At 61.4% G+C, this 15289-nt stretch overlaps 6 protein-coding genes across 6 annotated transcripts; 2 read left to right on the forward strand and 4 right to left on the reverse strand.

Moving 5' to 3' along the window:
* Positions 1-23: 23 nt before the first annotated feature.
* On the reverse strand, positions 24-2578 carry SPRG_05932 (hypothetical protein; the record flags this gene model as incomplete). The annotated part of the gene is made up of 4 exons (XM_012344507.1): positions 24-1031; positions 1090-1653; positions 1718-2340; positions 2399-2578. 4 exons carry the CDS (start codon positions 2576-2578, stop codon positions 59-61), a joined length of 2340 nt encoding a protein of 779 aa, XP_012199897.1. The 3' UTR covers positions 24-58.
* A 498-nt stretch (positions 2579-3076) lies between these two features.
* SPRG_05933 (hypothetical protein) lies at positions 3077-3841 on the reverse strand. The gene is made up of 2 exons (XM_012344508.1): positions 3405-3841; positions 3077-3350 (listed from the first exon to the last, which is right to left on the reverse strand). Exons 1-2 carry the CDS (start codon positions 3765-3767, stop codon positions 3141-3143), a joined length of 573 nt encoding a protein of 190 aa, XP_012199898.1. The 5' UTR covers positions 3768-3841; the 3' UTR covers positions 3077-3140.
* Positions 3842-4074: 233 nt separating this feature from the next.
* On the forward strand, positions 4075-6678 carry SPRG_05934 (hypothetical protein; the record flags this gene model as incomplete). The annotated part of the gene is made up of 5 exons (XM_012344509.1): positions 4075-4980; positions 5031-5394; positions 5447-5658; positions 5711-6501; positions 6534-6678. 5 exons carry the CDS (start codon positions 4075-4077, stop codon positions 6676-6678), a joined length of 2418 nt encoding a protein of 805 aa, XP_012199899.1.
* A 66-nt stretch (positions 6679-6744) lies between these two features.
* SPRG_05935 (hypothetical protein) lies at positions 6745-7813 on the reverse strand (the record flags this gene model as incomplete). The annotated part of the gene is made up of 4 exons (XM_012344510.1): positions 6745-7152; positions 7200-7364; positions 7466-7570; positions 7619-7813. 4 exons carry the CDS (start codon positions 7811-7813, stop codon positions 6745-6747), a joined length of 873 nt encoding a protein of 290 aa, XP_012199900.1.
* A 194-nt stretch (positions 7814-8007) lies between these two features.
* SPRG_05936 (hypothetical protein) lies at positions 8008-10463 on the forward strand (the record flags this gene model as incomplete). The annotated part of the gene is made up of 8 exons (XM_012344511.1): positions 8008-8435; positions 8819-8998; positions 9051-9153; positions 9325-9396; positions 9452-9544; positions 9595-9723; positions 9772-9866; positions 9929-10463. The coding sequence occupies 8 exons, from the start codon at positions 8008-8010 to the stop codon at positions 10437-10439; spliced, it is 1611 nt and encodes a 536-aa protein (XP_012199901.1). The 3' UTR covers positions 10440-10463.
* A 40-nt stretch (positions 10464-10503) lies between these two features.
* Positions 10504-15226, reverse strand: SPRG_05937 (hypothetical protein; the record flags this gene model as incomplete). Its single annotated transcript, XM_012344512.1, has 6 exons — positions 10504-11439; positions 11469-11675; positions 11723-13795; positions 13838-14350; positions 14403-14614; positions 14665-15226. The coding sequence occupies 6 exons, from the start codon at positions 15224-15226 to the stop codon at positions 10504-10506; spliced, it is 4503 nt and encodes a 1500-aa protein (XP_012199902.1).
* Positions 15227-15289: the final 63 nt, after the last annotated feature.

Genomic DNA, 15289 nt, shown 5'->3' on the forward strand with positions numbered 1-15289 from the left:
CGACACCAAATCGACACTCGTTGTTGTCGTTGTTGCTTGTTCTTTTTTAAGTTACATGTCACTCGACGCGGGCCTTCTTGGCGGCCGACTCGGAAGCTTCTCCGTCCAGAAGCATCGCCGACGGCGGGTGCTGGCCGAGGTACTTGGCAACCGCCGCTTCGTCGAGGAGGATCGAGTGCATGTTGGGGCCGTCCTCGATGGGCTGGGCCATGAGGCTGAGGTACTTCTTGCTCATAAAGACCGCCATATCGACGCTCAAATTCAGGTGCGACTCGAGCAGGAACTGGTTGATCCACGGCGGGAGCTTCGAGCGCTTGTCGTGGCGGTTGTAGCGCGAGTCGGCAAACACAATGATGCCATAGTCGGCTTTCGAGCGGATGACGCGGCCAGCGCACTGCGCCGCTTGACGCAGCGCGTCAAACGTCAAAAAGTCGCCTTCGCGGATGTGGTGCGTGTACCGGAGGTACTCCAAGCGGGCGCGGAGCACGTTCGAGAGCGTATATTGGAACGGAATTCCAAAGAGGAGCACGGCGCGGCCATAATGACGGTCGAAATCGATGCCTTCGGCCACCTTGCCGCGCGCGACCGAGAAGAAGACGGCGCCGCGGCCAATGTCGCACGCGCGCTTGTAGTTGTCGAGCGCGAGCGTCGTCTCGACAATGTCCTTGGTTTCAATGAAAATGAGCTTGTGCGCGAGCACTTTCTTGAGGACGCCGAGCACGTCCCACTGCGCAATGATGTTCTCCATGTACATGTACGACGGAAAGAAGCACACCATGCCGTCGGGCACGCACGCCGCCATCTCGAGGAGGAGGCCGCCATAGTTGCGCACCACCGACATGTCGTCGCGCAAATCAAATTTCGTGCTGACTGGCATTTGGTCACTGCCGCGCGTGATCACGAGCGGACAGATGCACGACCTATACACCGACATGGGCAGCGACTCGCGCACGACTGGCGAAAAGTTGAGCAGCCGCGGGTACAAGTCGATCGGCGACAGCGTGCCCGACGTCAAGACGACCGTGGAAAACCTACCAAAACAAATCAGAAATGAGATACAATCCAGGCGACGCTAGAGCAACGACCTACCGCTCAAAGACAGGGCGCATGGCGAGGGATGCGTCGAGGCACGCGAGCTGCAGAATCGGCTGCGGCGCATTGTGCTGGTCCGTCGGCTCCAAGATGAGCATGAAGCCGTCGGCGTACGTGGCCACGAGCGTCGCAAAGTCGGCGACTTGGTTGAGCGCGTTGAACTCTTCGAGGTTTGTAATCTCCAGCGTCCGAAGCAGCGATTGCAGCCGCGAGTAGCAAAACTTCATGGGCTTCGTGTCGACCGCAATCGCAGTCTGCATCGCGTGGAGAAAGGCCGCGGGCGTCTCGCTCTCGACGTTGCGGACGCGGATGCGCGTGCGGAGGTACTCGATGAGGCGCCGCATGAACGCGATGAAATGCTCGGCGCGCCGAATGCTGCCGGGAATCGCCTCTTCGAGAATGTCATTGGGCAAGACCGGCGCGCCGAGCTCCGTGGTGTCGTCGTTATTGCCAGCATTGGGGGCGACGACCGTGCCGCTCGAGCGCAGCCCTTCGACGAGTCGGCGGTACTCGGCATCGAGACGCGCCTTGTCGGCCTGCTTCATGCGCGAGACCGTCGTGCTACGGACCCATGGCATCATCAGATATGGCACGTTGACAAGCGCGCGAGGTATATGCAGCGTACCTGATGGTCGTGAGGTTGCGCGACGCGCGGTCGAGGCCGCGCCGGTTGAGCGTGACGCTGAGCGCTTCAATGCAGACGTTGTCAATGTTGTGGGCTTCGTCAAAGACGACGATGCAGTCGCGCTCGAGGGAGCGCGAAACCATCGTCGAGACCTTGGGATCGAGCATGTACTGGTAGTTGTACACGACAACGTCCGCAAACGTGAGCGCGTGGCGCGTCATGAAGTACGGGCACCAGCCTTTCGCGGTACCCATGGCCTTGAGGTCGTCGAGCGTGTAGACGCCGGGGTCAAGCACGCGCTGGTCCATCGAGCGCGAGTCGTACTGCTCGTAGAAGCTGCACGTCTCCAAGTTGCGCGACGCGGCTTGGGACCGGACCCAGGGCGCGGTCATGTTGCGGCATTGCGCGTCGACTGTCTCTCCGTCGGCGTGGGCCATGACGCGCGAGTGCACGCACATGTTGCGACGCGAACTCAAGCAGACCGCTGTGATGCCCATCGAGGCGTCGCCCAGCACCTCTTGGCGGTACTTCATCAAGTGCTTGATCTCTTCGACGCACTTGGACATCTCGGGCACCGTACGCGTGCAGTAAATGAGCTTGCCGGTTGTCTGCGGATGCGCCGCCTACATGGCAATGCGATGGTGATGGTCGACATCCGGCGGCTAGTCGACGTCCTCGTACCTTGTAGGAGAGGACAAGCGAGAGGAGCGAGACCGTCTTGCCCGTGCCTGTGGGCATCTCCAGCATCGCATGGCCCTTGGCGTCGAGGGCGCGCTTGAGCTCCCGCATGTACGCGACCTGCTCCGCGTACACGCGCGGGTACGGGAAGAGCACCTCGAGGCCTTCGATTTCCAGCCGCATCTTGCAAATGGAACACAGGAAGGCCGGCCTGTATTCGTGGCACATGCCGAAAATAACAACCGGCCATCGCGCCCACCGGCCCAGGCTCGTCGCTGGGTGCGCGCTAACGAGCGCACAGCGACCTATTCTTTTCATAGCGTCGCGAACACGACGTGCGGCAGGTCCTGTCGTTGGCAACGCATTCGCGGTCCAGCGACAAGGAAATATGCCGATTCTAGTGGACATGCCGAATCCACAACCGAGACGCGGGAAACACCCTAAAGGGTCGCCACGCGGGATCGAGACCGACGACCGACTCCTATGCGCCGCTGCCTGCAAGCATCGCACGTAGCTCTTTCGGCTCGCGCCATGTGCATGCGCAGGAGGAGGATCAAAGAGACCTCCAGCAAGGTCCTGCTGCCAGAAGACGATGACGCGGGTGCTGCGACCTCGCCCAGCATCTGTCGCTACCCTCGTTGATGAGTAGTCGCGTCCCGGAACGTCGGCAAAGACGAAGCGCGAGCGTAGCGTAGCGATAATTACGAGGGTCGTCTTACATGCGGGGGAGAGCGGTCGAAGCCGCTCATGCCTGCGCGTGGGGGAAGCCCTTGGAGATAATAGCGTGGACAACGTCGTAAGGCGCCGTCGTGAAGAGCGACGCCGGGTACACGGCAGCGCCCCACTCGGGATGGAGAAGGATCTTGCACATGCCCGCGCTGAGGCACGAGTAGTGCAAGAGCACTTCGACGCCGTCGACTTCGCTGTACACCTTACTTGAGTTCATCGCAAGCATCTACGCCAGCACCACCATGAGCCATGCCATGACTAGCTGCAGAAGATTGATTACCGGCAGTCCAGAGCACGGATCGATGAAGTCCGCCCAGTGGCCAGACGCGAGGATCGCCGTCGCCACGTCCTGGGCCCAGCGCGCGAAGTTTTCGAGGAGCCGGTCCTTTTCCTTGTCGGCCTCGCTGCCAAACTGGGCGAGGTCCACGCAGGCCCGCTGGCAGGTCACGACGCCAAGGACCGCGCTGTCCTTCTTGAGCGTGGCCGGGAAGACATGGACGAGCTCGCGCAGGAGGGCGCGGGGACACTCATGCACGGAGACCTCGAGCCCGCTGCTCGTCATGGTCGGCGGCAGGTGCATCACATGGCGCAGCGGCCGCGACGTCCGCACGACGCGGCCTCGGCCTTCGTCCATCGTGCTCATGCGATTGCGCAATATCGGCTCTTGTAACGAGAAGCGTCCGTCAATCAAGGGGTTCTTGTAGCGAGGGGTATTTGTGGTGCTCGGTAAAGTGCGGAATAGTCCCTCACCAACCAACATGGCAAAAGTTTAAAAGCTATTTTTTATTTCAATCGGCAATGCTGTACGAGTAATTTGTATGGTTTGGGATCAAAATATGATGGAATTTCGCATTCTATTGCGATGGACGGTATATTTACGCGAGTTTGCGGGAATTACGGTGGCCGTGGCGCAACCGGACCATTCGCTGCGAGATCGGACTACGAGCAGCATGGGCGGGCAGCGTAACAAGCACTACGGCAAGAAGCGCAAGGCGCAGGACGACGCAGGCGACGTCGCGCCGGGCCACCTCACCAAGAACGACGAGTGCAAGATCATCGTGCTCAACTTTGGCCAGTGGTCTGAGAAGGACGAGCTTGTCAAGGTCCTCGAAGCCAGCGGCCATACCTTCAAGGCTGTCCAGAAGCTCAACAAGCTCTCGTATGGCTTCATCATCTACGAAGACAAGGCGCAGCGCGACGCGGCGCTGAGCGTGCTCGCCGAGATCGAATGGAAGAACGGTGAGAAGCTCGAGGTCAAGGCCGCGCTGCCCAAGCGCAGCTTGAAGCCGATGGCCAAGTCCGATGACGCGTCGTCGGGCGAGCCGGGTGCGCTCAAGACGGTCATCGAGGCCGTGACGCCGTGGCACAACGTCGACTACGCCGAGCAGCTCGAGCGCAAGGAAGACGCGATGAAGAAGGTGCTTGTCAAGATCGTGCGCCAGACGCGCAAGGAGTTTGCGGACAAGCAGAAGCGCGTCCTCGAAGAACGCAAGCGCATGCGCAAGCAGCAAAAGGTCGAGACGATCCACGACGTCGTCGGCGGGCCGGCGCTCGAAGTGCCCGTGCCCGAGTGGCTCGATGCGACCGGCTCGCTCTACCTCGTCGCCAACGAGACGCTCTACGAGCAAGTCCTCTCGTCGGTCGAGAATCCGTGGGTTGCGCGCGCCAAGGCCGACGGCATTATCGGCCTCGTCACCTTTGCGTCCGAGCTCGTCGGTGTCCATCGCGACGGGTCGCTGCACACGTACCAGAAGCACACGACGTCGTGGCGGTACCTCTCCAACGGCCCGACGGCCGCGGTGACCTCGCTCGCCTCGCTCCGCGGCCACCTCCTCTGCGCCACCGCCAACGGCGACGTACACTTATGCATGCCCGACCCGCATGCGACTCATGAATTATCATTTAGATTGTGCGCCGGGTCGTCAAGGGTCGGCGCGATGTGATCGAGTGGGTGACGCTCGCAACAGGCCTCGGCCACGTGTCGGCCATGACCGTGCACCAGGGGTTTCTCTACGTGGCGGCGGCCGCGGGCTGGGTCAAGGCACCGCTCGGCCCGGAAGCCACGTCCGTGCTCGAGTTTGCGCCGGCGCCCGAGATGCCCTACCCGCGCGTGCACGGCCTCACGTCCCATGACGCCAAGCTCATCTTTGTGCAGTCGACCGAGGATGCCTCGCGCGTCGAGATTGTCCACGTCGAGACGGACGGCACGCTCGTGAGCCGCACCAACATTGACGCGGCGACGTCGATCCATGGCTTTGCCTCGCACAAGGGTAACATATTGTTGATTCTATTTGGTTGGACGAGACATTGATAGATTAATAGGTTTGTGCTGCCCAATGGAGCCGATCGCGCCGTCGCCGATCCTCGAGGGCTACCGCAACAAGTGCGAGTTTACCTTTGGCTACGATGTCGAGCACAAGCCCGTGGTCGGCTTCCGTGTCGGCATGTTCAAGGAAGGCGTCGTTGCGGTCGGCGCGGCCGACGACTGCATCAACGTGCCGCAGGTCATGAAGGACATTTGCCGCACGTTCCAGGTACTTTTCGTTGGTTTGTGGAAAGTATCAAGTTGATAATTATACAACGTAGGCGCACTTGGAGGCGTCGTCGATGCCCGTCTATGACGTCATGACGCACGAAGGCGTGTGGCGCCTCCTGACGATCCGCCTCTCGCAGCGCACGAACCAGATCATGCTCATGATCCAAGCCAACCCGAGCAGCGTCGAAGCGGAGGCGTGGGTCGCCGAGAAGAAGACGTTGGTCGAGACGCTGTCGGCAGCACACCCGACGATCTCGTCCATGTTTGTGCAAGAGTACACGGGCGTCTCGGCGCCGACCGAGGACCACCCGATCGAGCACGTCTTTGGCGCGACGACCATCGAAGAGGAGCTCCTCGGCCTCAAGTTCCGCATCTCGGCGCAAGCGTTCTTCCAGGTCAACACGCCGGGCGCGGAAGTGCTCTACTCGCTCGTCAAGCGCTTCGCCGCCGCGAGTGATGCGACGCAGGTCTACGACGTGTGCTGCGGCACGGGCACGATCGGCATCTGCGTCGCGCAAGACGCGCGCAAGGTGATTGGCGTCGAGCTCTGCAAGGCCGCGACCGACGACGCTGCCGTGAACGCAGAGCTCAACAACATTCGCAACATCTCGTTCATCAACTCCAAGGCCGAAGACGTCATGAAGGAGCTGCTCAAGAAGAAGCCCGAAGGCGAAGGCGCCGAGTTCCTCAAGGAGGCCGTGGCGATTGTGGACCCGCCGCGCGCCGGCCTGCACACCAAGGTGCTTCGCTCGCTCCGTGACACGCGCCCCGTCAAGCGCATTGTCTATGTGAGCTGCAACCCGACCGTCTCGCTCATCAACGTACGTGCGGATTCGGACATGTCATCATGACATCTTGACCCATTTCGTGTAGGATGGATGCCACGACGCTGTGCGGTCCGTGCACGAGCAACCTCCGCGGCACGCCGTTCAAGCCCGTCTTTGCGGCGCCCGTCGACATGTTCCCGCACACGGAGCACTGCGAGATGATCATCGTCTTTGAACGTGTCGACGTGTAATCGGACTAGTCATCACGACATCGACAACCATGTACACAAGTTTGTAAGGTTTAGCTACAGGTGTAGCTAGAGGGACACACTTGCGAGCACGCAAGGACTCGAGACGACGCAGAGGAGCTGTCCCGACGGCGTGCGACGGCGGCAGCGTGCGCGAAGCACTCGCGCCCTATGGAGCGCTTGCGGCGCGCTGAACTGCGCCACCGAGAGCGTCGCACCCTCGACGTCGAGGGTCACGCGGTAGAGCACGAGTGGCACCAGGCCTAGCGTGTTGCCACGCACGGCGCGCGGGTTTGCGTGCCAGTAGAGCACCGGATAGTCTAACAGAAGCCCCGCGATCGCGATCGGACTAGGCGAAAGACAACGCTGCAAGAGCGGCGTCAGCGCAAAGACGCGATGAGGTGAAGTCGACCACGTGAGCGCTGTGACGAGCGTGGACGCGAACGCCGCCAGTGTCAACGGTGGTGGGCTTAGGATCTAGAGAGGGTAAGACATCTTGCCGACCTCGGTGAAAAACGACGTACCGTCGGTGCAGTGCTCGAGGAGGAGGGCGTGACGTCGATGCACAATCGGCTTGCCCAACACGACGCCAAGTCCTTGACGAGCGTGCGGCAGAGGATAGGTGCATGAACGAAGAAGAGGTCATCGTCGAGGTAGACAGCCCGTATGAGGTCGCAACCCGCGAGGTCCTAGCCTCCGTGAGCCTCCGCTATTTGAAAGCAAGGGAATACCTCGCGCAGCGCAGCGAGCAGCGCCAAGGCGCGCGGGGTGGGATCGCTGCGCAGTCGACAAGACACCCGGTGCGGACGCCGGTGACGACGAGGAAGAGGTCGTTGGCCAACGCTGCTATGACTTTTGACGGCCATCGCACCTTCTTTGGCAACGTGTGGGCGTGCTACTGCAGGTCGTTGGCCTCTCCAAGAGGCACGAGGCGCAGGCGTACCGTCGTGATGGCATCCAAGATCTGTCGCCGGACGCGTGCGCTGCAGGCAGGCAACTGGCGACCGCAGTCTCTATAGAGACCATCGATCGCTTTGGAGGCAATGCGACAAGCGCTATGGTCGTCGTCCTTGAGGAACCGCGCGACGAGGCCAAAGGTCGCGGCCAAGCTCGCGGGCGTCCCAGCGATGCTTGCCATGATCAGCGCCCGTTATTGGTAGGCCGTCAATACGGCAATGCCATTGGTCGATCTATTTTCTGCTGCGATTCGATTGGTTGAGCCGCCGCACAGCAAGCCCGAGGATGATGTCTTGCAAGAGGTGCTATGAGCGTCGCGAGCAAGAAGCTCTCGACAGAGAAGCCTCATTACACCATTGCTCTCTGTTGACAGCAATGCTCGCCACACAGCACGACGCCGCTGCCCCGTCTGGTTCGACGCGTCGCGAGACGGCCGTCTCCAGCAACGCCTGTATGTCTGGCTTGTGTCCATTCCACGCCCACGCAGGTCACCCGAGCCAAACGCTCTTGGATGACGTACCGCTCGTCATTCGCTCGCTGACGCTGGCGTCGGCGCAGCTACTGCGCGACATCGTGGTGGCGACGCGATCCGCGATTGTTCCATGCATTTTACGCACGCTCGACAAGCAGCTCCAACCGTTCGTCTTCGAAGACGACGATGGCGCGACGGCCCATGGGCAGCAGCTCGCCGACGACTGGATCATCCGGAAAGAAAAAGGTCAGCCGTGGACCGACAGCGGTCGCTGGGGCAAGCGCCACGTGGGCCACGCCAAAGCACGGCAGAGCGACAAGCGCGAGGTGTCGTACGCTGCAAGCACTTCAACCTCGTCGACGCGAATCCACTTTTGAGCCACACACGAGTGTGGGCTCGCAGCCCACGCTGAGTTTATGTACACTTTGTTTCTTCAGCACTTTATCGCGATTTGCGCCGCGCCAGACAATCTGGTGCGCTATCTGCAAAACGACCACCAGATGCCAGATAAATGTGATCTATAGATTCTGACTTCGCCATCTCGTACATGGCCATCATGATCCTCTCGCTCGTCGGTGCCTTTCCAAGATTTCAAGATCCAAACCGCACCGCTTGATTGGCTAAAATACAAGCGGAAAAGCCAATCCTGTTCGATGTTGAGCTGCATTGGCTAAAAAGACGCGTGCGTTGACCAATGCGAGCGCACTTGAGTAGCATGGCGTCGCTGCCAGCAGCGCCCGAGGTCGACCTGGACCTCATCTCGCTCCTCAACTCGGACTGGAGCGACGCTGCGCGCACGGCCTACGTGGCGCCGCAGCAGCGCTCGGCCGACAGCTTTCTTCAGTCGCTTTACGAAGAAGATGCAGCGACCCCGTCGTTCGCCAAGCTGCACACGTGGGCTCGCCCTCGTGTCCATGGCCTTGGTTGATGCATGATTGCTGTGTAGATCCACGCAGCAGCGTCGATCAGCGACGAGCGACGACCTTGAGGCGCTTGTGTTGGAGCAGCGACGCCGCATCAAGGCTCTCAAACGAGAACTCAAGGCCAAGGTATATGCTTGATCGCCAAAGGGAAGCGTTCCACTGGCATACTAGGACACGGAAATTCAACGCCTCAAAGCACAGCCAGCCGAGCCGAGTGCGGCTCGCGCGCTTCGCGCAGGCCCAGCGAGGTGGTGTATATCGAGACGACAAATCGACGAGCCATTCACGCGTCGGTAGCTTCGCGCAGAGCTCGACGCGCTCAAGGTGCGATATGAGCGCGTGCGGGACAGCAACACGGAGCTGCGCCGGGTACGCCGCAAAACAAAACAGCTCTGCGCGTGACTTACTCAGCATATCATGGCAGCGGGCAAAAGAGCTCGACGCGCTCTGTCAGCGGCAAGCAGCTGCCAACGCAATCCAAGCGCAGACGATTCAACGCTTGTCCGTCAAGAGCGTCGTAGTACGTTCCAACGCGTCCTCGGTCCACCACCTCCGACGGTATCGTAGGCAGCATCCACGGCCAAAGTCAAACCCGCTCGCCCGGCAAATGACATCACTGCCTCGGATCGACATTTGCTCGACGAGTTGCAAGCGCTGCAGACAGCTAGCCATGCCGAGATTGCACGGTCGGCGAGCGTGCGCCAATCTCAACATGGGCCGTCTCTCGTCGTGTCGACGACCGAGATGGAGTCCATGGCACTGTCTCCGCCACCGACCCCGCACCCTGCGTCGCCCGAGGCCTTGGTCCGCCCGGCGGCGCCGCCCGTTGCGCCGCTGCGGTGGAGCCGCCGCCTGCCATCGGCATACCCCCAGCCCTACGGGGCGTCTGCGCCAATCACAGCCAAGCTCCGGGCGCTCTATCTCAAACAGAAGACGCAATCCGAATGATCGCCAAGAGCCTCCGCGACGCAGCGACGCACACGAGTGCGGTGCGGCAGCTCGTGCTCCGCAAGTCGGAGGACCTTCTGTGCATGAACCTCATGTGCGAGCGCGTCGGGGAGGCCTGCGTCTGCAAGCTCAGCGTCGTGCTCGAGCGCCTGCCGCAGCTGGAGCACTTGGACGTGAGCCGCAACAACTTGATGTCGCTTCCGCCAGCAATCTTTTCGCTACGCCACCTCACATCGCTCAACGTGAGCGGCAACAAGCTCTCGTCGCTGCCGGACGGTCTCTTGAGCAACCTCGCGTCGTTGCAGGAGCTGCATGTCGAGGACAACCCGGCCTTGGCCACCTTGCCGTCCGACGCGGTGCTCCCGGCGCTCACCCGCGTCTACGCTCGGGGCACATCGCCAGCGTTTACGCTGCCGCCGTCGCTGGCGCACGCCGCGTTGCAGCGAGACACCGACGCTGCGTGAATACATAATAGTCAAACACGACTCTATCAACTAGATTATTACTATTATGTTCGTCGACGACGAACTAGAGTTTTGGCAGGTTCAGATGGCCTGCCGAGCCGCGTTTGGGAAGCATGTGCGGGATCGCTCTCGAGCGCTGCGCGCTGTTGAATGATGTGTGGTTCACCAGCGGCGTCGGCTTGGTCGGCTTGGTCGGCTTGGGCGGCGGCGCCACGGGGCGTATCACTGCTGGCTCCTTCTCGACCTCGACGGGCTCGGCGAGCTTCTGCACGACAGGCTCGGCGAGCTTTTGCAGGACGACGGCTGGTGCGAGCGGCGTCGTGCGCGGCGCTGGTTTGAGCCGGCACTTGTCGCTTGCAACGCGCATGATGGTATACTGGCCGTGCACAGTGTCTTGGATGCTTCTTAGGATCTCCGCGGCTTGGTGCCCGAGAGGACCGAGGCCGAGCGCGCTGGGCTCGGGTGGCACGAGACGCGCGTCGTCGACGGGCGCGACTTGAAGAGTCCAGACGACCGGGAGCTGCAGGAGCACCCGCGTCGGTCGAAAGCCTGTATGGAAGCTCCATGGTGCTTGCCTCTGGAGCTTGAGGGGTGGTGGCATCGCCGCCGCGAGCTTCTCGACCGTGTGCATGGTCGACGGGTCCATGTCGAGCATCGAGATCAAGGTCGAGACAAGCCCGGTGTCGTAGTGGTCGTCGCGGTCCGAGAGCTCGGCGTTGAGGTGCGCGAGCGCGACGCTTGAGACTTGGCGAATGTCGGACGCGCCGACCTGCGAGAGCATAATGAGCAGCGGGATCACGCCCGCGGCTTTGGCTTGCGCTTGGAGCGCGCGATTTCGGGACGCGGTAATGTTGTGAAGGAGCATCACCACGTGGCGGCACGTGTCTCGCTCGCGCTTCTGCGTCAGCGTCTGCAGGATCGGCACGATCCGCGCGTCGTGCAAGAGCGCGGGGATGCACGCGAGGTACGTCGAGAGCGTTCGCAGGACGAGCGCGACTCGCTCCCCCACTCGCTGCTTCTTGGCGGCACCGCCGATGCAATCACATCAAAGAGGCCGTCGGCCACGAGCTGCGGCCCGCTATGGCCGCCGCGTGAGAGACGGCAGAGCGCAATGACGCACAGCTCGATCGTGCGCGGATTGTTCCCGCGGATCGCCGCGCACCGAAGAATACGCACAGCACCTTCGTGCACGAGTTGGTTGGCCGCGCCGGCGTCTTCGGACAAGGTCGTGACGATCTCCGCAGCCACGTCAGCGATCGCGGCGCCATCTTCGTAGCTTAAACATGCAACAGCGTTGGCACGACCTCGGCTGTGAGCATCGCGGCGTGGAACTTGGCGTGGTAGCTCATGTTGTGCAGCACCTTGGCGCCAGTGAGAAGCACGAGCGACTCTTCGGACGTCTGCAGAATCCCGACGACCGAGGCAATCGTCTCGGCCTCCTGGAGCTTTTCGTGGGCGCTCGCGGCGCACGAGAGGTTGCAGAGAGCGCTGAGGGAAAAGAGCGTCTGCGGACCGTCTTCCGCGCACATCATTTGCAAGAGGAGCTCGATGAGTGGCAGCGTCGCCATGGCGTCGCACACGTCGAGGCACATGGAGAGCGCACCGAGGACGCTCGCACCAAACCGCCGGCAGAGCGTGCTGCCGTGCTCGCAGAGCAGCAAGACGGCATTGAGGATATCGCCTTGGACCAAGGCGGCTTCGTGGCCGCCGTCGAGGGTGACGTTGGCGAGGCACGCCGCCAGTTTCTGCCGCGTCTCTTCGTTGTTGACATCGCTCTCGCACATCTTGGCGACAACTTGACCAATGTTGATGTCCAGGAGCACGGTGAGAAGACTCGCGTCACACGAGAGGTTGTAGAGCGCGGTGACGCACAAAATGCGGATCTCGAGGCTCTCGAGGCGCGCGAGCTTGACGAGCGCATACAAGACGCCACCTTTGATCATCGCGAGGCGGCAGTCGTCGTGCGTGAGGACGTTGAAGAGCACTTTAGCACAGATCTCTTTGGTCGAGTCGCTATTGATGCGCAAGAGCGAGTTGACGATAAAGTCGGAGATCGTGCCTTCCTTCCAGAGGTGCCGGAGACATGATACCCCCCGCTGGCCGCGCTCGGCCGCGAGTCCGCACAGCGCGGTGGCGCAGTGGATCTGCACCTCCTCGATGCCCGAGCGCATCATCACCACCAAGGTCGGCGGCAGCTCGAGGCAGCGCGAGAGAACGTCCGTGTACATGCTGGTCGCCGCGAGCTTGGCAAACGCAATCGCACAGTTGAGCGAGATCTCGGCGTGTGGCGACTGCGAGAGGTCCATGAGCATCTGGAGGATCGGTGTGGTGGGTGACGCCATCGCGGGGCACGCGAGGTTGCAAAGCGCCGACGATGCGCACAGCAGCAGCTCCTTGCACGTCGTGTTGGTCGTGAGCCGCTTGAGCAGCTTGAGAACGTCGTCGCGTAGCATTTGCTCGCGACTGCCGTCGTCAAACGAGACGTTGCAGAGCAGAGCGACGCAGCGCTTGTTCGGCTCCAGCGTCTTGGACGGTTTGCGAAAGACTTGGCAGAGGAGGCCAATGGCACCTTCTGCGACCAAGCCCGGGCGGCTCGGTGCGTGGAACGAGAGGTTGTAGAGGCAGTTGAGGCATAATTCCTGAACCCGGCTCAGCAGAATCGTCGGCTCCTTGCCCTCGTCTTTGGCCTGGAGTGGCTCCTTCAAGAGACCGAGGAGTGTCGCGAGCGTGCCCGGGGCGAGCAGGAATGGCGCCAAGTCGGCGTGCGCACTGAAGTTAAAGAAAGAGAGCGCGCAAAACTCGCGGATACTCGGCGCGGACGTGGTCGTGAGGTGCAAGACAACGTCGATCGCGTCGCACTGGAGGAGCTCCGCGCGCGACGTTTCGTGCTCCATGAGGCCGCAGAGCAAGGCAACCGCGTGGCTCTGCGTCAGCGGCGTGCCGTCCCGTAGAAAGCGAAGCACGAGCGGGACAACCCCGTGTTGCGTGAGCAAGAGTCGGTCGCTCTCCACCACGTTGGCCAGCGCCAGCGAAACGTTGCTCTGGATAACGTCGTTTTGCATGTAGCCAATCTGAATGAGCCGCATCGCGAGGACGCTGCTAATGCGCTGGCGCTGCGCGTCGAGGCGGCACGTGAGGTTGGCGACCGTCGTCGACGAGAGCTCGCGAATGCGCTCGTCGGGCGTCTCGAGAAGTATGTCGAGCACGCGCAGAATCGGGAGCTGACTCAAGTACCCATAGTTGGTCTCGACACCTGAAAAGTTGCACAGGGCCATGGCGACGAGTCGCTTGACGTCGATTGAGGCGCCGGCGTGGCACACCTCGGTCAGCGGCTCGAGGAGGCCGTCTTCGACCGCCTATCCGACGCTTTGCGCTGCTCTTCATAAGAGGAATCGTACCTTGACGCGGGGACCAGTGAGTACCGAGAGATTGGCCATGGCCTGCGCGACAAAGTGCAAACTCGGCGTATCTTTGCGGGCGGTCATTTTGACGATCGTGTGGGTCACCGTGTCCGAGACGGTCGCGCCGGCGTACGACGCAATGTTGATGAGCGCCTTGAGACACGCTTCTTTCGTGTCAAAGTCGGTGCTGTTCAACATGGAAATCATCGCGGGCACCGAGCCTTCTTGGAGCAGCCGGAGCTGCCCCATGCGCTCGTACGACCCGCGGCAGAGCCCAATGGCCGCGTTGCGCCGAACGTCTTCGTGCTGAAGCTTGGAGAGCTCCATGAGGCCGCCGAGAAGACCTTCTTCGAGCATGCGCGGAAGGAGCGCGCCGTCACACGTGAGGTTGACGAGGGCCGCTGCACAGTACTTTTTCACGTCGTTGTCGTCGAAGAGAGAGAGGCGGACGAGCGCGGGGACGCAGCCTTCAAGCACCATGCCTGCCTCGTGCCCTTCTTGCAGTGCCAGCTAGGCACCGTCAGCATCTCCGATCGCGTATCCGTGGCCAGGAGGAGTATACCTGGTACAAGCTGCACGCGCATTCTTGCTTCATGCGCACCTCGCGTGTCGTCGCATCTTCATCGGCAACTTCAATGCGGGTGTCCGTTGGTGTCTCCGCAGGGTTACGTGGTGTGGAGGGTGTACCGCACGGCTGCACGGAGTTCGTAGCACTGGCTGTATTGATGCTAGGGGTCGTTGTCGCAGTCGTCGACGTGTCTGGCGCCGTCTCACCTAGAACAACCACGCTGGTGAATGACATGCATGAAGTAGAACTCATTTACGTGTCTCGCTGGACGTGGTCATGCGCGAGAGGTAGATCATGCCGTCGTCGTAGTCGCCGCGCTGACTGAAGAGGTCCCCATGGTACCCGTCGATGGTGTAGTTGCCGTTGCGCGGCGAGAGCTTTGACGTGAAGGCCGCCATGCTCATCGATATTCCTCGGTGCGTAATGCGCCGATCAAAAGGCGCTTTCTTGATTTCACTGGGGTTGGGTGTCGGCGGGCGCGCGGGAAGGACACTCGACGACGAACTGGACGGCGACACGGCCGACGTCGGTGCCTCGGACGGTCGCACTTTGGTGTTGATGTGCTTGTACAAGGTGCGCACAAGCTCTTCTTTGGTCGCGTGGGATTTCCAAAAGTTGCGCTGCCGATGAAGTTTCCAGTGTTTCACGAGGTCCCGGAGTTCTTCGGCGCGAATGGGCGCCGTCTTGGGATCGCGCTTCCGGGGAAAGAGGTTGTAGCGCGTGAGGTACACGCGGAGGACATCGAGCTCCTTGTCGCGCTCGAGGTCTTGGAGCAGCTCTTGCGTGTGCCGCGCTGCTTGGGACAAGCGGTGGCTCATCGCAAAGAAAAGTGACCCGTTTCGACCGCCTAAATTAGCTTGTTTTTGTCTGCGACATCATCA

This window comes from Saprolegnia parasitica, assembly GCF_000151545.1.
Source record: "Saprolegnia parasitica CBS 223.65 unplaced genomic scaffold supercont2.18, whole genome shotgun sequence".
Taxonomy (NCBI): Eukaryota; Oomycota; class Saprolegniomycetes; order Saprolegniales; family Saprolegniaceae; genus Saprolegnia; species Saprolegnia parasitica.